General features: G+C 35.0%; 1 protein-coding gene across 1 annotated transcript in view; it reads left to right on the forward strand.

Moving 5' to 3' along the window:
• LOC145680523 (ras-related protein Rab-37-like) overlaps positions 1 to 18,628 on the forward strand; it is a 285,842-nt gene that overhangs the window by 164,371 nt on the left and 102,843 nt on the right. The window contains exon 3 of the mRNA XM_081751130.1: positions 6,018 to 6,128. Within this exon, the coding sequence (XP_081607256.1) occupies positions 6,018 to 6,128 (111 nt within the window). The remainder of the gene's footprint in view (positions 1 to 6,017; positions 6,129 to 18,628) is intronic.

Below are 18,628 nucleotides of genomic sequence, written 5' to 3' on the forward strand. Positions count from 1 at the left end.
CATGACCATTATTGCTTCTTTATTGTTACAGACTATTTCGTAACTTGAAATTTTAATTTATCATTCAATAAATTCAACAGAGCAAACATGCATACAAATTATCTACATTTGTGTTTTTTTAAAAGTATATGAGATTTGTTTATTTATTCGTTATTTAGTGATCTTCCCTTTTAGTTAAAGGTTAGATACAGTTTTCGAAAGAGAAAGTGGATTTTTAAAAACCCGAGTCGTATATTTCATAGCAATTGTTTTCTATTCTATTTTAAAATTAGAATAAAAATTAAGCATAATGAATTACCACTGGGGAAAATCAGTGATGGAGCTTTCTTCTCTGTAAGAAGGAGACCAGTAATCACATAAAAATATCACGGCATTTTATGTTTACAAATAATATATATATATATATATATATATATAATATGGGTGTGCCGCGAGAATTCAAGTTACACATCTAGTGTGCCGCAAGTTGAAAAAAGTTGGGAAACGCTGGTATATATGCTGGTTTAAATTTTTGGCAATATATTATTTCCTTTGTAGGACGCGTTATCTATTATGTTACTGAAACGGTAACACAGATGAGATAAAAAAAAAATTAAATGAAATCTTTTAGTTTAACGTTCCACGTTTATGCCTTTGGGCTAAGGGAGATGACGATTAAGACCAATGAATGATGATGGACAATTAGGGGAACGAGAAAGTGGGAGGAAACGGGAGTATCTCGAGAAAACCCACAGACACTATGTTGTCCATCACAAACTTACTTGGCCGGGGATCGAATCAGGGACCCCACGTACCAGAAGTAAGCGCTTTACCACTGAACCACCGTGCCCTCCCTCAGGTTAGTAATAATCAGCTGCTCTATTTCAGATTTTGCCAGGAGAAGATGGCCAGGTCGTCGACCGACATATCGTTTTGCGATTATTTTTTTTTTAATTGTATATGACTGTACAATTCTTAAAAGGCATCACTTTCTCAGTCAGAAGATGGTTGATGGTCTCCTGCCATCCCAAATGACGCCCCTTGGTAATAATAAGCGTTTGCTTTGATCCGAATTTATTTTTTTATTTAAATTATATCTATTTTAAAGCTAAAACAAAGCTAGAATGAGGAATATTAAATATATATATCATTTGTTTAAAATGTTGAGTTGGAAATATTATTGGTCAACCTTTTCAAAGCGATTTTTCACCCCCAAATTTGAGTTATTTGATATCTAGTTTGATTTCGTGCAATTTTGCACGGTGCAGTTTCACACGATGTTCATTATCGAGCAACTTCGCACTGTCTTCCTTATCGGATTAATCATTCTGCAGGTGTGGTGCATTTTCACCCGGTCCACCTGTTAATCATGTGATTCATCTTGAAACCGCTTTCACTATAAGGAGTGGGATTACAGAACAAATGTCAACTAAGCGAGAACAGAAAAGGAGCAACATGTAGATATAAGAACCACACATGATAAGACATTGGTTATTCCAGTCACGTACCGGTATGCATTGGTGCCAGATAAAATAGAAAGAATATACAACGAACTGTTTACATATCTTAAAATGTGGTCTAACCAGAACCAATCTCAAGGGCTGATATTCGATTTTGAACTTACTGCAATCAATGCATTGCGTGCAGTGTTTTCTAATTCACAGGTTTCTTAATTCATAGATCTGCTATTACCATTTTAACCTCAGCATCTGGTGAGTGCCTTAGCATTAATATCATCACGCAGGATCGATGAAGGTTGACTCATCGTCATGGAAGTCTGTCCGTCTGGCCAGAAAATCGAAGAGTTAAATGATTATTTCATTGAACAATAGATGAGCATTTCAAACATTCAGAGAAATAATGGTCAAAGACACAGAACAAACAATCCAGTGGAGGGTTGGCGCAATAAGTTAAACCGCAGCATATCTAAGAGTACACCACGTACCTTGAAACTTGCGAGTGTATTAAAAACAGATGCGACGTCTAATTTTCATGCTTTTGCGAGACAGGGGTTAAAAATTTGCTATCCGGAGAAGCATAGAGAATCAACTTAAATCCACCTCGACCACGGATTGCAATTAGTCCAGGAGAAACTAGGAAATAGTGTGGACTTTAAATAAATGGTTGAGAAGCTTGAGCTAAAGGATGAGCACGAGTCGAGTCAAAGGTAATTTTCTGGAGTCTAGTTTGATAAATAGCTCGCTTGAGCAGTTCGTTTTAACTCGTTTCGAAATCATGACCTGATTAGACTGGAAAGTGAAACCATGAGATTTGAAGCAGTAATATCGAATACTTTCAGTGTTGCTCACGAGAAGGAACACTGCTAGCATCTCGTCTCGTCGCGCTAACGGGGCAACAATAGATTTTTATAACGATACAGCCTAAAATGTAGTGAGCACCAATATAAGTACATACTGTAGTTCTTATCGTCAAAGCTGAGATCTGCACGGTCGAATTGTTGAGCCAAAGCAGAAGCCCAACCCAGGTTGTGATGCCAACCGGCTCTGCTCGATTCAACAGAGCCATCAACTTGAGTCGACTTGGTTGGAATGAACCATCGGCTCGGCTCAGTTGAGCCGATGGCTTGAACAGGCTGGCTTGAAACGAGTCCGTCGGCTCAACTAAGCCCATAACTTGAGCTGGCTCGGTTGGGGTGAGCCATTAGCTCGGTTCGGTTCGGCTCATTTGAGCCATCGGCTGAGTTCGGCTCAACTGAGCCGAAGACTCGAGCCAGCGTGGTTGGATGAATTGTAAGTTCGGCTAACTTCTCGGTTCGGCTCGATAGTGAATGAGCTGTGACCAGGGATGAATTCAGAGGGTAGCCCGGGGGGAATGTCCCACCTAAGAAAATTCATTCCCCCCGTAGAATCTCCCAAACTTTCAGTCACAAAATGTAGAAATTACTTCACCCAATTATTTGCTTTTCTTTCCGTGCACTAGCAGACGAAATCCGATCTCTGAATATACATGTAAATGACGCAGACCCATTCTATATAAATATTAAACATGCAACATCTAAGGTAGAATACCAAATAGTCAATAAAACCTGTATTTCTTAACGCTATGAATGAGTTTGGCAGAACATGAAATTGTCAAATGTTGAAGAAAGGTTTGTACTTTAGTAGGTACTATACTCTCGCCCTATATTATATAATAGTAGGTAGCACTAGCACAGATTGAGATAGGAAAGAAAAGATAGGGAAGATCTTGACCTCTGAGTGTCATTCTATATGACCTCTGAGTGTCAGCAGACTTCAGTTCTTGAAAATGTACAGTTCTTGCATTATTTGAAATAGAGCGCCTAAATCCCATTTCTCACATCGGAAGTAACAGACGTAAATGTGTTTTACGATTTTTAAAGTAAACACACCTTTCTTTAACTTAAAGTTTAGGGGTGAGATTCAGAAGACGTCATTTAGAGGGATCAGGGAGAAACAGTTATCTCTCCTGGGTTAGAGATTCATATAGAATTTATCAATATAATAGTAGAATATAAATGGAAGATTGTTATTGAAAGTGACGAAGATCCTGCTGTGCCGCGCCATGGGGAAGGGGCAAGCGGTGCGGCGGCCCCGGGCGCCAAAGTAAGAGGCGCAAAATTCGGGAGGGAAATAGAAAAAAAGGAAAGAAAAAAGAGAGGAATGAAACACATGTGCACATATATAAAATGAAAGGGAAAAAGTAATAAAAAGTTCTCAAAATCAAGGAAGAGCGGGATTTACTTTTTAAAATTTTCTCACCTTTCGCTACTTGTCTGTCGACCTCACTCATATGTACGGGAGTGCAGTCGTATACTCTCTCCCAAGCGCTGATTTTCCACAACACGGCACTAATCCTACTGAAGATTTCGTAAACTGCACTATAGATGTGTATGCAGTGAAGAAACCAAGGCTAATATGCTTGATTTAGAATCAGAAGTGTGAGAAAGAATGATAACTTTTTGTAAAGATATTCCTATATATGTTTGTTTTAGAAAAAAAAATATTTGAGTTAATTTAAATCTTTTTAAAAACCTCTACATTAATAACAAACAGCAACTACTGAATATAGGAAATAATAACAAAAATAGCTACTGTAAATAGCAGTTAAAGTTTAGTCTAAAATATTTTTGCCAGACTTTTTTTAATGTTTTAAATAAAATTAAACAATTGTTTTTTTTTTTAATTATAATCTCACATTGAATATTTATCAACAATTAGTCTCAATAGTATGTAAGATCTGCATGTGAATGGAATTGTTAAATATGCTGTTTTCTTGCAAAAATACAGAAAAACAACCCTCCCCCCGAGGAGTTCACATTCCCCCCGGGTGAAAATGTCTGAATTCAACACTGGCTGTGACCCAAGCCTCTCGAGCCGTTGACAACCCTAAGCCGGGGCCGAGCAGTTTTGAAAATGTTTGCCCGGCGCCTTATTGGGGCCCCTACTTTCAACAATTATTGGCTCGAGCTCTTCCGGAACTCAAACCGAGAACCTCGTGAACGATGTCCTTGCCTCCTAGACTGCACGACTATTGAGGTCGGCAGTCAACTAGTGTTTGGTAACCAGATATAAACCGCCTGTCTTTCCTGTTTATACGTTGTGTAATAATAATAATAATAATAATAATAATAATAATAATAATAATAATAATAATAATAATAATAATAATAATAATAATAATAATAATAATAATAATAATAATAATGTAGCAGTAGTAATATCATTGATAATAATTATATTGTCTATATAGGATACTTGAAGAGAGTACTTGAAAGTACACACATGATTTGACTCAATTTGGCTCAACTCGACTCGAAACTCGACATGAATTCGCGTCGAGTTGGAGGAAATGTTTCGAGTCGAGTTCAAAGATGTCTGTTTTGAGTCGAACCGAGTTTTCAAAACACTCGCTCGAACTTGCTCCTATCCATCTGCAAAAGCTGTAATAATGAACTGTGATTTGTACAAAATGGATTGATGTACAGAAGTATGAGAGATCCACCTTAACGATGTGCTGTTCACCTGCAAAATAACAAGACGACAAAATTCTTTTTCAAACCGCCTTGGAGTAAGGAGCTAATGTTTTGTGTTTCACAAATCACGTTTTTCTATGCTCTGGGGGGCGGGGTACATTGTTTTATTTTAATTTGTGATTGTTCTATCTTTTATTTCTAATGATTACTTTTTTTTATTTTTCCTTTTTTGTTCTTATTTATTTTCATTTGTTATTCTCATCTATTTCAATTTGCGATAGTTTTTGTTTCTTATTTATTTCAATTTCCTATTGTTTATGTTATTATTTTCTCCTCTTCTCTACTGTAACCTTGATTGTCTTTTGCTCTGTCTTGTTGTTAGTTGCTTAACTTTCCGATTTTGGATTCTTTTTTTTTTTTTTTTTTTTTTTTTTAAGGTGAAACATTTTTAAGCTTTCCTTCTCAAGTATTAATTATAATGATTTGTTTTTATTGTAACTTGTATTTGTTCCGTTTCTGTTCTTACTTAGTTGACACTTGTTCTGTGTCCTCCCTCCCCCTATAGTGAAAGCGTTTTCAGGATGAATCAAATGATTGACAGGTGGACCGTGTGAAAGTGCACGACACCTGCAGATTGATCAATCCGATATACCGGACCGTGTGAAATTGCTCGATAATGAACACCGTGGTGAAATTACACCGTGAGAAACTGCACGTCACCTCTAGTTTAGGTACTTTTAAGATCAGATTATTATTTTTGGCTACATTGAATCAAGTTTTCCATTGTGTGTGACACAAGCAATACGGAAGTATATGGTACTTAAGGCTTGTGATCATAGAACTCAGTTGGAAAATATTAGGTTGAGTTTACTTGTATTTCACTGGAAACAACACGACTTGATATAAAGTACGCTTGTAGAAACCTACAAAATATAATTTTTTAATGTATGTTCTCTCGTATACATAAAATCATTGCTATTATTATTATTATTATTATTATTATTATTATTATTATTATTATTATTATTATTATTATTATTATTATTATTATTATTATTATTATTATTATTTCTTTTTGTTGCAGATAATGCTTCTAGGAGATTCTGGAGTGGGGAAAACATGTATTTTAGTTCGATTTCGAGATGGCCATTTTCTCTCTGGAAACTTCATCTCAACTGTAGGAATGGACTTCAGGGTGAGAATACGGAATACAACAGATTTTTTAATAATTGAAAATATTATGATATTATATAATATTTATAGTACATGTTATTTTTCAGCAGTACCTGTAGTAACATGTTTCTAATCGCTGTTGATGTGGTAGCCCCGCTGTGGATTTTTTTTAAAAAATTAATCTTGCAATGGTATATACAGTACATAGCAAGTAAGTTGTGCTAGGTAAGAATTTTGCTTTTCCGTGATTTTAGTTTTACATTTTCCCTTTCATAGATGCTGATACCGTTGAAATGATTTAATGTTATTCTTTAAATGAACTGAAAATTAAAAATATTTGGATGTATGCTGTAGTTTTAAGTTTCATACAACTGTAGTTTGTAGTGTGTGTTCAAAATCTGGAGAGATAAATGAGTTCTTACTCTAAATATCCTCAAAAGGATTGAAAACTTACTGTATATACAGACATTTCTCTAGAATCTTGTGTTTGATTACAGTGAAGTTCAGGCCAACATGCTTCAATGATATTGTTAAATTACATGCAAGAGTACAGTGTGAGCAATACGGCTTTTGCAGAAAAGAATGGTTTGACAATACACATAACAAAACATGGCTGCATATTGAACTAACAACAGCTCACAAGGAAGTGAAAAAGTGTAAAAATAAAGTTTGCAACATAAACATATGTAAACTTTGCACTTTCCTGTGAGCTGCTTTTAGTTCAATATCAAGCGATCTTTGTTACAAAAATTTGTCACAGTGTATAGTTTCGTATTTATAGGGTGCCGAAAACGTTAAAAATAATGAACTTTAAAGATCCATGGTTCTACTACTATAGGACCTATCGTAGTTGAGTCAAGACATTATCGAGGAGCTAAAATGTGAACTATCCAAATATCCATCTTTCAGAACCTCAGTAGTTGCACAGTCATTTTTAGAGATGCAGTTTGGAAGTTCTTGATCACTCACTACTTACCTCTCTAAAAATTGGTGTGCAAGTACTGGATGTATGGATAGTTCATATACCAGTTCCTCACTGATGTTTTGACTCGATCACGATAGGTCCCTTAGTAGTGGAGCTATGAACTTTTTAAAGTTCACTTATTTCACGTTTTCGGCACCCTATAACTCCGAAAATGTCCACTTTTGAGTACAGGTCCAAATGAAGTTTTTTTTTCTTATTTTGATGTGAGAAATCTGTTTCCAAAATATTGTGACCCATTTATGTAACACTCTGTATATACAGGGTGGACCATTTATCTTGATATGCTCGTGTAATTTTTGAACTAACTGATAAAAACGGCTGAAATTTTATACGATGAAAATATCGATAGGGAAACATTTTTGGACATATTCTGTAATGCCACCAGAGTAACAGTGTTGCCAACTAACAAAGTTATATATATTTATATAGATAGATAGATAGATAGATAGATAGATAGATAGATAGATAGATAGATAGATAGATAGATAGATAGATAGATAGATAGATAGATACATAGATAGATAGATAGATAGATAGATAGATAGATAGATAGATAGATATATTAGAAAAATAGCACTACGTAGATTGTTACATATTTAATTAAGGGAAAACTTACAAAACCACATTTGTTATTCGGTGTTATAAACTAAAGATGCTATAGAATCACAAACATTATCACAAAAATCCAAATTTTGGAGGAAGTCCACAACAGCAGTAACACAAATAAGGCGGATGGGGCAATGCACATCCAAATACTTTAGTGTGAAATACTGTGATCATGGTATGACGAATGAATAAATATTGAAAGTTGTGATTGAAAGTGATTGAAAGTTTGGCTTTTTTTCTAAAGGCTTTATTTTAAAAAAATGTTCACATAAATATCATTTCCCACTACATAGTTACAAGTTTTTCAATGGACGTAAAGATCATACTGTTCTTTTCAGCAATTCCATATCTCAAAAACCGTTATGTAGATATGATAAGCATAAACATAACTTGTGTCTCCGCGTAGCATAGTCGCTAAGGCTCTCGCCTTCGGAGAGAACGGCCCCGGGTTCGATTCCTGATGCGGGTACTCGGCCGAAAAAGTGTAAAACGCTTTTTCACGCCAGCCACCCTGAATGAGGTTTTCCTCATTCACTCCAAGAAAATGCCGGGATGGTACCTGACTTATAGGTCCCAGGCCGCTTCCTTCCTTCCCTTTTTCCGGATAGTGCGCTCATCGCTCAAACGTGACGGGCTAAATGGCGTTAGATGCCGAAAGCCTAGAACTCTAAATTCTAAATCCTAAATAAACATAAATTTGCAGCACTGCTTAAAATCACGTGATTGCGAGAATTTATTATAATTTCAACTACCTTAAACTGTTTGTATTAATGTTATAGAAGCAAAAGGAAACAACACATATTACAAAAAAAAAAAAAAAAAAAAAGCTCCCATAAATACGTCATTTTAAGCAGTATTGCAAATTGTACCCACGTATGTCATATCTCCGAAATGATTTAAGATATTAAATTGTTGCAAACGGCATTATAATCTTCACTTTTTTCGAAAATCTTTTACGTGATTAGATAAACTTTACTTATTATATATTTTCTCGAAATAAAGTATTTCGAAAAGAGTCCAATTTTCAATTCATTGTAAGTTTGTCTCTATTCATGCGAAATACCTCATATCATTGTCATAGTATTCGACACTAAGATATTTTGGATGCAGGTAGCACCGTCCGTCTCATTTGCGTTGTTACTGTTGTAGAGGTCTCCAAAATGTTCATGAAATGAACTGAAATCTTTGTTTTACGTCCCACGTTTATGCCGGATAGGTTAAAGGAGACTGTGATGATGAGAAATGAATGAAGGGGTAGAACGAAAAAAGTAGGAGGAAACGGGAGAGCCCTGAGGAAACTTACGCATGCGGTGTTTGTCCACCATAAAGCTCACTTGGCGCGATCTTGGATCGAATCAAGGACCCCATGCACCAGCGGTGAACACTCTACCACTGAGCCACCGCAGCCCCCCAAAGTGTTCATCTTTGTGGTATTATAGTATTCTTATAGTTCGCAACACTGATTAATAAATGTGGTCTGTAACAGAGATAGCGTAAGTCAATGAAAATTCACCCAAGACTCACCACTCACCGTGACTCACTATGACCCACGACCCACTATGACCTACTCTGATTCACCGTCCACCAAAACCCATCGCATCAACTCTGACTCATGATTCACACCCTCCTCGCCACTGACTAAAGAGTTTACACTTGTAATAAAAACAAGGCTGTGAAATCATCACTAATCGGAGTTTGAATTTCTACGGCCAATCGCTCAAGCACCGCTCTGTTACAATTCCGGTGGATCTTGCCTTTACGATAAAAATGGTAGAAGTGCTTGTCATGGTCCAAATTATAAATACTTTTCAGTGGAAAATAGGACGAAATGTGAGTCTCAAATCAAGGTAAAATAGGCCAAGGTAAAGGGGAGGGGGAAAGTGTAAAATTCGACTGTGTCTCGAAAGCCAAATAGTAAGTCCTATTCCTATTATTACAACTACAAATATAAATATTCGAAAGTGCCTGTCTTCACTTAAATATACTCATCTCATATAAGTAAATAGAAATAAATGAAAAAGGTAGAAAAACGAAGATCTTGAAAGTAAAACGTAGACAAATTCATTACTCATTAGTGTTCAGAAGATGTCTATTACAATGCACTGAGCAGAGTGGATCGGTAGGTCGTAGTGAGTCTGTATGTCAGAGGATTATAGTGGGTCGGTGAGTCATAGAGGGTGATGTTTCGCAGAAGTTTTCGTTTAATATGTAGATTTGAAATATGGAATAATCCCGACGTAATACCATTTATAAAAATATAACTTTTGTTGGATTGACAACACTATTAATCGAGCAGAATTGCAGCGTATATCAATCAATGTTTTCCTGTCAATATTTATTTCGTACATTTTTTTTTTTTAATCAATTAAGAGTTTACACTTGTAATAAAACAAGGCTGTGAAATTATCACTAATCGGAGTTTGAATTTCTACGGTCAATCGGCCACGCATCGCTCTGTTAGAGTACGTTTGTTTTATCTTGGCACGCTTCCCGCCAGTGCACTCGGTTGGCTTTTAGAGTACTTTCTGCTAGCATTCAGGTGAACGTTTTGATCCAATAGCCGTCTTATTGGCTTTGTCGTGTAGGTGACGTTGGTTGTCAGCCAGCCCATCAAATGAAGTCATTGCTATTTGGCGGGTATTTGAAGTGTTTAGTTGCCACACGCGAACAAGTGTGTTACAGGGACTTGTAAGTGGTGAGGCGTTTTGCTGTGCTTCCTAACGTATTGTCAACTTAACCGTGGCACGACAACCCGTTGCAGACAGATCCATCCTTTAGGCGGGAAGCGTGCTAAGATAAAACAAACGTACTCTGCAATACCGGTAGATCTGGCCTTTAGGATATAAAATGGTAGAAGTGTTTGTCATGGGCCAGATTGCAGATACTTTTCAGTGGAAAATAGGATGAAATTAAGAGTTACAGTCCACCTTATATATAATATGGACTGTACTCCAGAGTAGTATATTGTATTTTTAAAAAATACGGCCTATATACATAAAATTAGTTTCAAATCAATTTATAATTATTTGTTTTCCATCAACATGAGTGTATTGATTTTCTAAAAAAAGACTAACACCAGAGAAGTGTGAGTAAAAATTGCTCATCAAAACCGGATATGTCGTAAGCATACAATCACGCACAAATCCGGAAGTGGAATGTTTTTCATTTCATATCTCTCTCACTATTTGTTGTCATATAGCTGCTTTTGTACCAGATCTTGCTAGAGACATATACGTGTATATGAACTTGTAATGTTTATATGTCAAGCGCTGTCTCACACTCTATATGTATATATGAAACTGGACTGTTAGTCTTGAAGCCTACGGAAATTGGAAACCAAACAACCCGGACTGTAATCTAGAGCAAACGAGGAAGAGCAATTTTCTGGCCTATTATCAACAGGGAAAAGGTCAAATATATGTACACGATGCAATTTCTAAAGCGTAATATTTTGTTTTAAAAAAAAAGAGAAGAAAGAAAAAAAGAGACGAGAAGCTAGAATTTCAAACTTCGCAACTGTCAAACCCACGCGTATACTGGATCATGAAAACCAAACCTAATATGATTGAAAGCAATGTTTATATAAATGGAATTACATTCGAGAACTTAGAAACAAATGTTAGTTATTTCGGGTTGTCTGGCAAGAAGTTTCTCACTTCTTCTTCTAATGGATTCATGTTTTTTTGAATATCGAAAGTAAAATAAACGTATAATACAACTTCCTGTACACACAATAACATTTACTTTATCCACTTCGATTTGATTTTTAGTTTAACCTCTCTTTCAGCAGCAAGGCTATATGAGACGTGGACCTACAGCTTAAAGTGGGATCCGAACTACATAAGCTCCCACTGTGAATCGAACTCAGGTCTCCACGCCAAAGGCGTGTATGCTAACCACTTAGCCACGAAGGAGCTCCTTACTTTATCCACTTATGTACTCTATAGATATTACTGTTGCAACCAGGGATGCCTGTCTAGGGACACGATATAACCGACTTTTTTTTTAAAAAAAAAAAGGAAAATTAGGTTTCTATATTTCACAAAAAGATTAATATTTACTGGATTAGTTAGTTGTTGCTTAGCTTCATTTTTCAACATAGATACTTTATGAGACGTGAGCCCAAGTTTAAGGTGAAATCTAAACTATTGTAATGCGTTCCCACGTAGGAAGTCAAACATAGGACAACATACACCAAAGGCATGGGCGTTGATCACTATACTAGCAGGAAGGGCTTTATTTTATATTACTCGAAAATTTTGGTAATGATGTAACGAGAAACAATAAATTATGTATCAAACTTTTTGGATGTCAATTACGAAAATACATATCCATTTCTCATTTTCCATTCTTTAAAAAAACGTCCAGAGTACTTTTTGGGGCCCGGAAAAGGGAACGTCTCCAGATAAAAGAGTTCTCTGGTAACCAGTGTTTCAATGTTCCAGGGGGCAAACTTCGTATTTCGGGGGGCACTGCTGATACTATTCTATTTATTATTATATTATAGACGTATTATTTTGGTCTTCTCCGGGGGACACTCTGAGAGCTCTGGAAAGGCCTTGCCCCCCCCAAAAAAAAACATATCTGAAAGAAACACTGCTGGTAACCGTCCTTGGTTCATGATGAACACCTCTTAAATTCTTCTGAAAGTTATTCCCAAAAACTATTATCTGCTTGTTCAATTGTTCTGACAAATTCGGAGAATTATTAAACTTGATATATATTGACTTCTTTCCTCGTGCACGATTCACCAATGCTTAACACTATATAGGCCTAAATAACCAGAACGACTACAGAAACTGGAGAAAGGATATTATTTAAAACGAGTAGCAGTGTCAAACTAACAATGTACGCCACATGAAGGAGCTCAGTTTGTCACAGAATGATGTGAAAATTGGTATTTGTATTTTTGCATTTACCCTCACATTCTATTTCCTACTATAAAACTTTTGTATTTTTCAATTTACCCTCACATTCCATTTCCCACAATAAAACTTGTATATTTGCATTTACCCTCACATTCCATTTCTCACTATAAAACTTTAGTAAAATGAACGAATATTTGAAAATAGAAATTACTTAAGTGTTTAAATTTGTCGAGTATAAAGTCATCGTAGCTTTATTTTAATGTGGTATAACTCGGACAGATTAGTGGTTTTGTATCCTAAACATTATACTAACCCGCTAATCTGAGCAGCACTGCGGGCGAATCTATCAAACAAGGATGATATTCATAATTTCATCCCATAGCAATACATGGGAAACAGATTTTTTGCTGTCCATATTTTGGGATCAACTGGATGAATCAGCTTCATCAACGAAGGTGTATTCCTAATTTTTGTCCCTCTACACCCTCGCCAAAATTGATGGTAGTTCATCAAGTAGTTGTGGAGATTTTGTGTCTCTCGTTCAGACAGAGTAAATATATAAAGGAATTTTAGGTGAACCATACTCCTTAAAATCCTACTACATAGTTTAGAATCGTCCAAGCAATGCGCTCATTTGCTAATCTGTTCGTTTTGACATTAGAATTATTCCTCTTTAATATCGTGCATTATTGCAATTTGTTCTTCCTGTCTATTTTATCTTCTTCTATATTTTCCATTGTGGTCCTAACAAGATAACTAATTTTCAAATAAAAGGATACATTAAAATTCGAAATTAATCCCGATTACTTTGAAACGATAAAACTTCTAATTTTTTATTGATGTGACTAGTCTCACGAGCTGTCATTTTCATTAGAAGGCGAAGGACAGCAGAAAACAAAGCAGGATTCTAGAGACGTGGCCGCACTCTGTATACTTGTCGAACTTGTCTTCGCTTGTGCTACTTCAAATAAGCAAAAAGAAAACAAACATATATCAAAACTGCGTGGAACTAATAGTGCCTTGGTTACAGGGCAATTGTTCTGAGGACAAGTCACTAGATTTGGAAGTCGCCAAATCGTCAAAACATCACCAAAAAAGCTCGCTAATCGAAAATTTTTAAACAATTATCCTGTAAGTCGAATCCCCTAGATTTAGCTACTTTTCTCCAAATTAACAACATTGTTCAGTGCTCTTTTGTAATGTCCAGATTTCTGTTCCGTGCAATACAACATTTTTACACGAAACGTAGCACTTTTGATGACCACAGGATTTAAAACATAAAACTTTATTAAATGTATTTTAATCAGAACCACCAACACAAATCGTAAATCTTACTTATTATTTATACAGGCAAGATTACGAAGTCAATATAACAGTTTATAAAATTGTGAAACCAAACGAGAACCCATACAAGTGTGGAAGGGACTATTCCTTCGGACCAAACAAAACAATAACCAGTGCGAAACGTGTTATATTAATTTGTAGACTTATTTCTAGTTTTTTTATGTACTCGTACTTCACATTTTTAGGCGTCTCATATAAATCAATTTTACGTGTAATTACCCTGTCCTGATTGCATATTAGTAGTGGTAATAACAAATCTTCGTAACATGTCAGTTCTTATCAATCTAAAGTATATATTTATGTTTTAATTACTTTGTCAGTTCGGTGAGTAATAACTTTTTAAATATATATATATATATATATATATATATATATATATATATATATATATATATATATATATATATATATATATATATATATATAGTTATACATTCTAAACCTTTCCTTTCAAGCCACATACTAGAGTGTTGCAAACTTGTTTTATATACAAGTATTAATCATTCTTAAAGAAAAGATACAATTCCGGTAAACAAGGAAAAACTGGAAAAACTTCAGTTAGAACAGCTGGCCATCAGATATGAACCCTAGGCCTCTATCTGATTGCAAAGCAAGAACTCTAAAAACCCACTAGTATTGAAGTGCTTTAGTTGATTTTAAAAATTAAAAAAAAAACTTCAATTTGTCCTTCCCTTTCTTGTTACATTTACGTGAAAGAAAATCACTGAAATCAGCAAATTAAAGTATCCTGTTTCGAATTGCTGTAAAACAAATCCACACCACACAAAATTATGGTCGAAACGTAACAGCGGGACAACCAAACAAACAAATTGTTGATGTAGTCCATTGTGAAATCCTGGAATCCGAGGGAGAGAGAAAAGAGAAAATATATTAACCACAATCACGCGCTTACACTATGAAACGAGACAATATCATAATATTAGCTTCTTTTTTATATTTTGCATTGGGAGAATAATTAAAAACAAACAATTGTTTTTTTTTTTTTTTTTTTTTTTTTTGTAGATGATGATGTTGCAGCAGCAGGTTGTTTCGAGATCATTATTTATGAAACATGTGTACGAAAACAAAGAGAATCTGAATTTGAAAATAAATTAGAATCAAAAGTACAATTAACATTTAACAAAACGAGGAAGCGTAACAGGAAAGATGGTTTAGATATGTTATGTTTCTGGGAAACATATTAAGAGGAGCAGGACTGGATACACCTAATATAGATTAAAAATTTCGATTTAACACTGATCACAAATACTTTTCATACATATCTTTGGTTTCATATATTTTAATAATTTCTACAGATGTGAGTTGTTAATTCAAAGTTTTATGATCAGAGAGGTTTATATCACTTTAATGAACAATCTACGTAGTGGAATGTTGGAATTGTATATATATATTACAACAAAAGAAATAGAAAATGTACTAGCAAACATATGCTAAAAATAGTTTTGACAGTAGTAGTAATTGATGTGAAAAATGAAAGTTAAGCATAAATTTATATCACTACAGCAACTATTACACAACAACAATATTAATATTAACAACGATAAGTGAGATAGGTAACTAGGCCTTAAATCTGCACCTAAAAATATAAAACCTCAATTGAAGGGAAAGGGGAAAAAAAGAAGGAATGTCACAAAAGTGCATTTTCGAGAAAATGGTGTTTTAATATTGAAAACCGCCTAAAAAAAGAGTAGGGTTAGTCAAAACTTTTGCCTTTTTCACATGGATATTTCTACATCTACGCATGCATAGCATATACAGTCAAATAGTACCAAGAGTCACCAACAAATAGGATAAAGCACCCGTTAAAGCACATACATGGAAATTCCTTGTTTATTCCCCTTACCCTTTAATTGAGGTAGTGAAGAAGAAGAATTTATATTTTACCAATAATTTTAGAAGTAAAAAGTATTGCGAATCACCAATAGAAATCAGTTTATTCGCCATGTTTCATCATCTTCCATTGTTTTCATATTTTCAAAAAAAAAATCGTCTAGGTGTAAGACGTCTAGATACAAGACCATACTCATGAGAGGGTCTTGTCAGAATTTCTCAAGTTTACAGGACTAACGCGGCATAATTACTGACTATTTTATTCTGGGAACAGTGTGGTCAGGGCATTTCGTCGACTCTAAATATATTGCATAATTACTTTTTCAACATTTTTTATATCTATCAGAGATTCTACCTACTATTTTGGGAGTATGTTTAGTACAAGGGGTCCAGAAGCACGTAAAAAACAAAATTTACAAGAGAAATGAACGATGCGAGTACTTAGACGTAACATAACGTAACCAAATCTAACCTAACCTAACATAAACTAACCTAAGCTAACCCAAACTAACCTAATTTAGTAGAAATAAGCGAAATTCTATCATTTTTTTGGAAAATTATGCGGGACCCTACACTAATGTAACATAAACTAAACTAACCTAACCTACCCTAAATTAACCGAATGTGAACAGAAATTACCAAAATTGTAACTTTTTTTTTTTTTGGAGAAAAGAGCTGGACCCCTTCTGCTAAACATAGGCCTTATTTTGTTTAATTATATACAAAAGTTTTTAAAATATTTAATTTCAAATATGCTATTTCTTCGTTTAATCATTTAACATTTGGATAGTCATTGATGTAACATTTGAAAAGGTACTTGTAGATTACAAGTGTAAGCTACTCATATAAAGCTCTCCATTCGGTTCTGTGGTGGCTTAGTGGTAGATCGCTCATCTCTGGTGCTTGTGGTTCCTGGTTCGATCTCAGCTCACATCAAATGAACTTTGTGGTGGACAAAGATCATAATGTGGGTGTTCTCGATGTTATTCCGTTTCCTCCCACTTTCTTCGTTCCATTAGCATTCCTCGTTTCCGTTTTTATTCAATGTCGTGAACACCGTTTCCCTTTGCCTCAGAGCATGAGACAAACTTAAAAAAAAAAATCCCACATTACTATTAAAATTCTCTTACTTCGAGTCTATACCAGAACTGGACAAGCTTTTAGGTTTGAGGGTTACTTTTCATTTCAAAAATCACTGGCAGTCTACCTATCTGGTCACTAGCCCGATAGAGGGAAGCAATAGCAGTGGTCGACACAGACAGTATCTTACAGACCACCGCACAGTGATGCCAACCCGTAGGGAAAATCACATCTTGTGGGATTTTTTGACAATTTCTCGAAAAGGGATGATGGAAATTTTCGCCGCAATTGGCAGAATATATGGGAATTTTTACTTCATAGACAGCAACAAAATTCACTATGAACGTGAAGTACAGTAATGAGTATTCATACTCAATAAGCTAGAAATTTGTGTTAATAATAGTACAATTTTGTTGCTGGAAAATGCGTATTAGTGCAAAAGTACTATTAAAACTCGTATCATTGCTAAAACCCAATTGTTTACACTGCTCTAGCTTACACATACTGTATATTCACCTCGCTGACGCGCCTGCTCCCTTTGGACGCACCCCCGCTCGAATCCATCAGCTTTAATCTGCTCTGACTCAGTTAAACGGCATTCGTGCTTTCTAGTGCCCACCTAGCACATGTTGGGTTGTGTTTTTGTTTGTCATTTCTGTAGTTTGTCATACATCCGAACGCCGTATTTATACGCAAATCGTAAAAGAATTGTAGTTCTTCAACAATAACTTCTGGTACCCCCTTAAATTTTATCTACCGTATGCTAAATGGGGTAATGTTATGACGCCCAGCGCAAGTCTTTTGCAGAACAATAAGAAGGAAATTAGTGAAAAATTAGTGGAACAACGTTGCCTTAAATAATAAAATTTGACCAAAGCAAATAACTTTTACAGTGTTCAAGCTATTTATTATAAGTGATTTGCTTTGGTTAAATCATTTAAATAGTGTTCAAGTTATTTATTATAAGTCATTTGCTTTGGTCAAATCACTTTTAGTAGTGTTCAAATTATATACGTAAGTTATTTATTTTATCAAATCACTTTTAATAGTGTTCAAGTTATTTATTATAAGTTATTTGCTTTGTTCAAATTTTACTTTTGTTTAAAATAAAATTAATAATTTTCTATATATATATACGTAACATGTTGCATTATACGTATACCTCTCTAGAAGTGGTAACACTGTTAAGAGCAGCACCTCTTGAGAGGAATTTCTTTGTGTGAAACAGAAGCTAGCACAAGCGATAAGCGACACTTCATGACAATCAAGCAAGAGGAAGATTAAGCAGGAAGTCAACAGGCACGCTACCTATCGTGACTATTTGCAGGCAAAAAAAAATGTTTCTCTCTCTCTCCTTCTGTCGATAACAACATTCACTGTCATCGAAATAGCTGTACAACCGACCACCTGTTGAAATGAACGAGATATGTTTATCTTGTTTTTAAAGCTTCTTGTTGCGCTAGACGCGAAATATATATATATATATATATACGCGGTTGCTCTTGGTGGGGGTGTTTCATGATGATATAGCGTAATCTCAACAACACGGAAATGTCAAAAACGCCGGATATTTTTATCAGGAAATAACGCGCTTGAAGTATCCGTTCCAGTAATTCAACAGTTATGTGTATATACTGTATATTGTGTATACATGGTGTTATTTGACCAAACATTTTATATTTGGTCAGAGTTATTGAAAAATTCAACAACGAAAGCAAAACTATATTAATTTTACTTCCTTTATTGTTTATTTCTGATACCTGTTCCTATATATATCATCATCAAAAA

Source organism: Thermobia domestica, chromosome 3 (genome assembly GCF_964235325.1).
Source record: "Thermobia domestica chromosome 3, izTheDome1.hap1.1, whole genome shotgun sequence".
Classification (NCBI taxonomy): Eukaryota; Metazoa; Arthropoda; class Insecta; order Zygentoma; family Lepismatidae; genus Thermobia; species Thermobia domestica.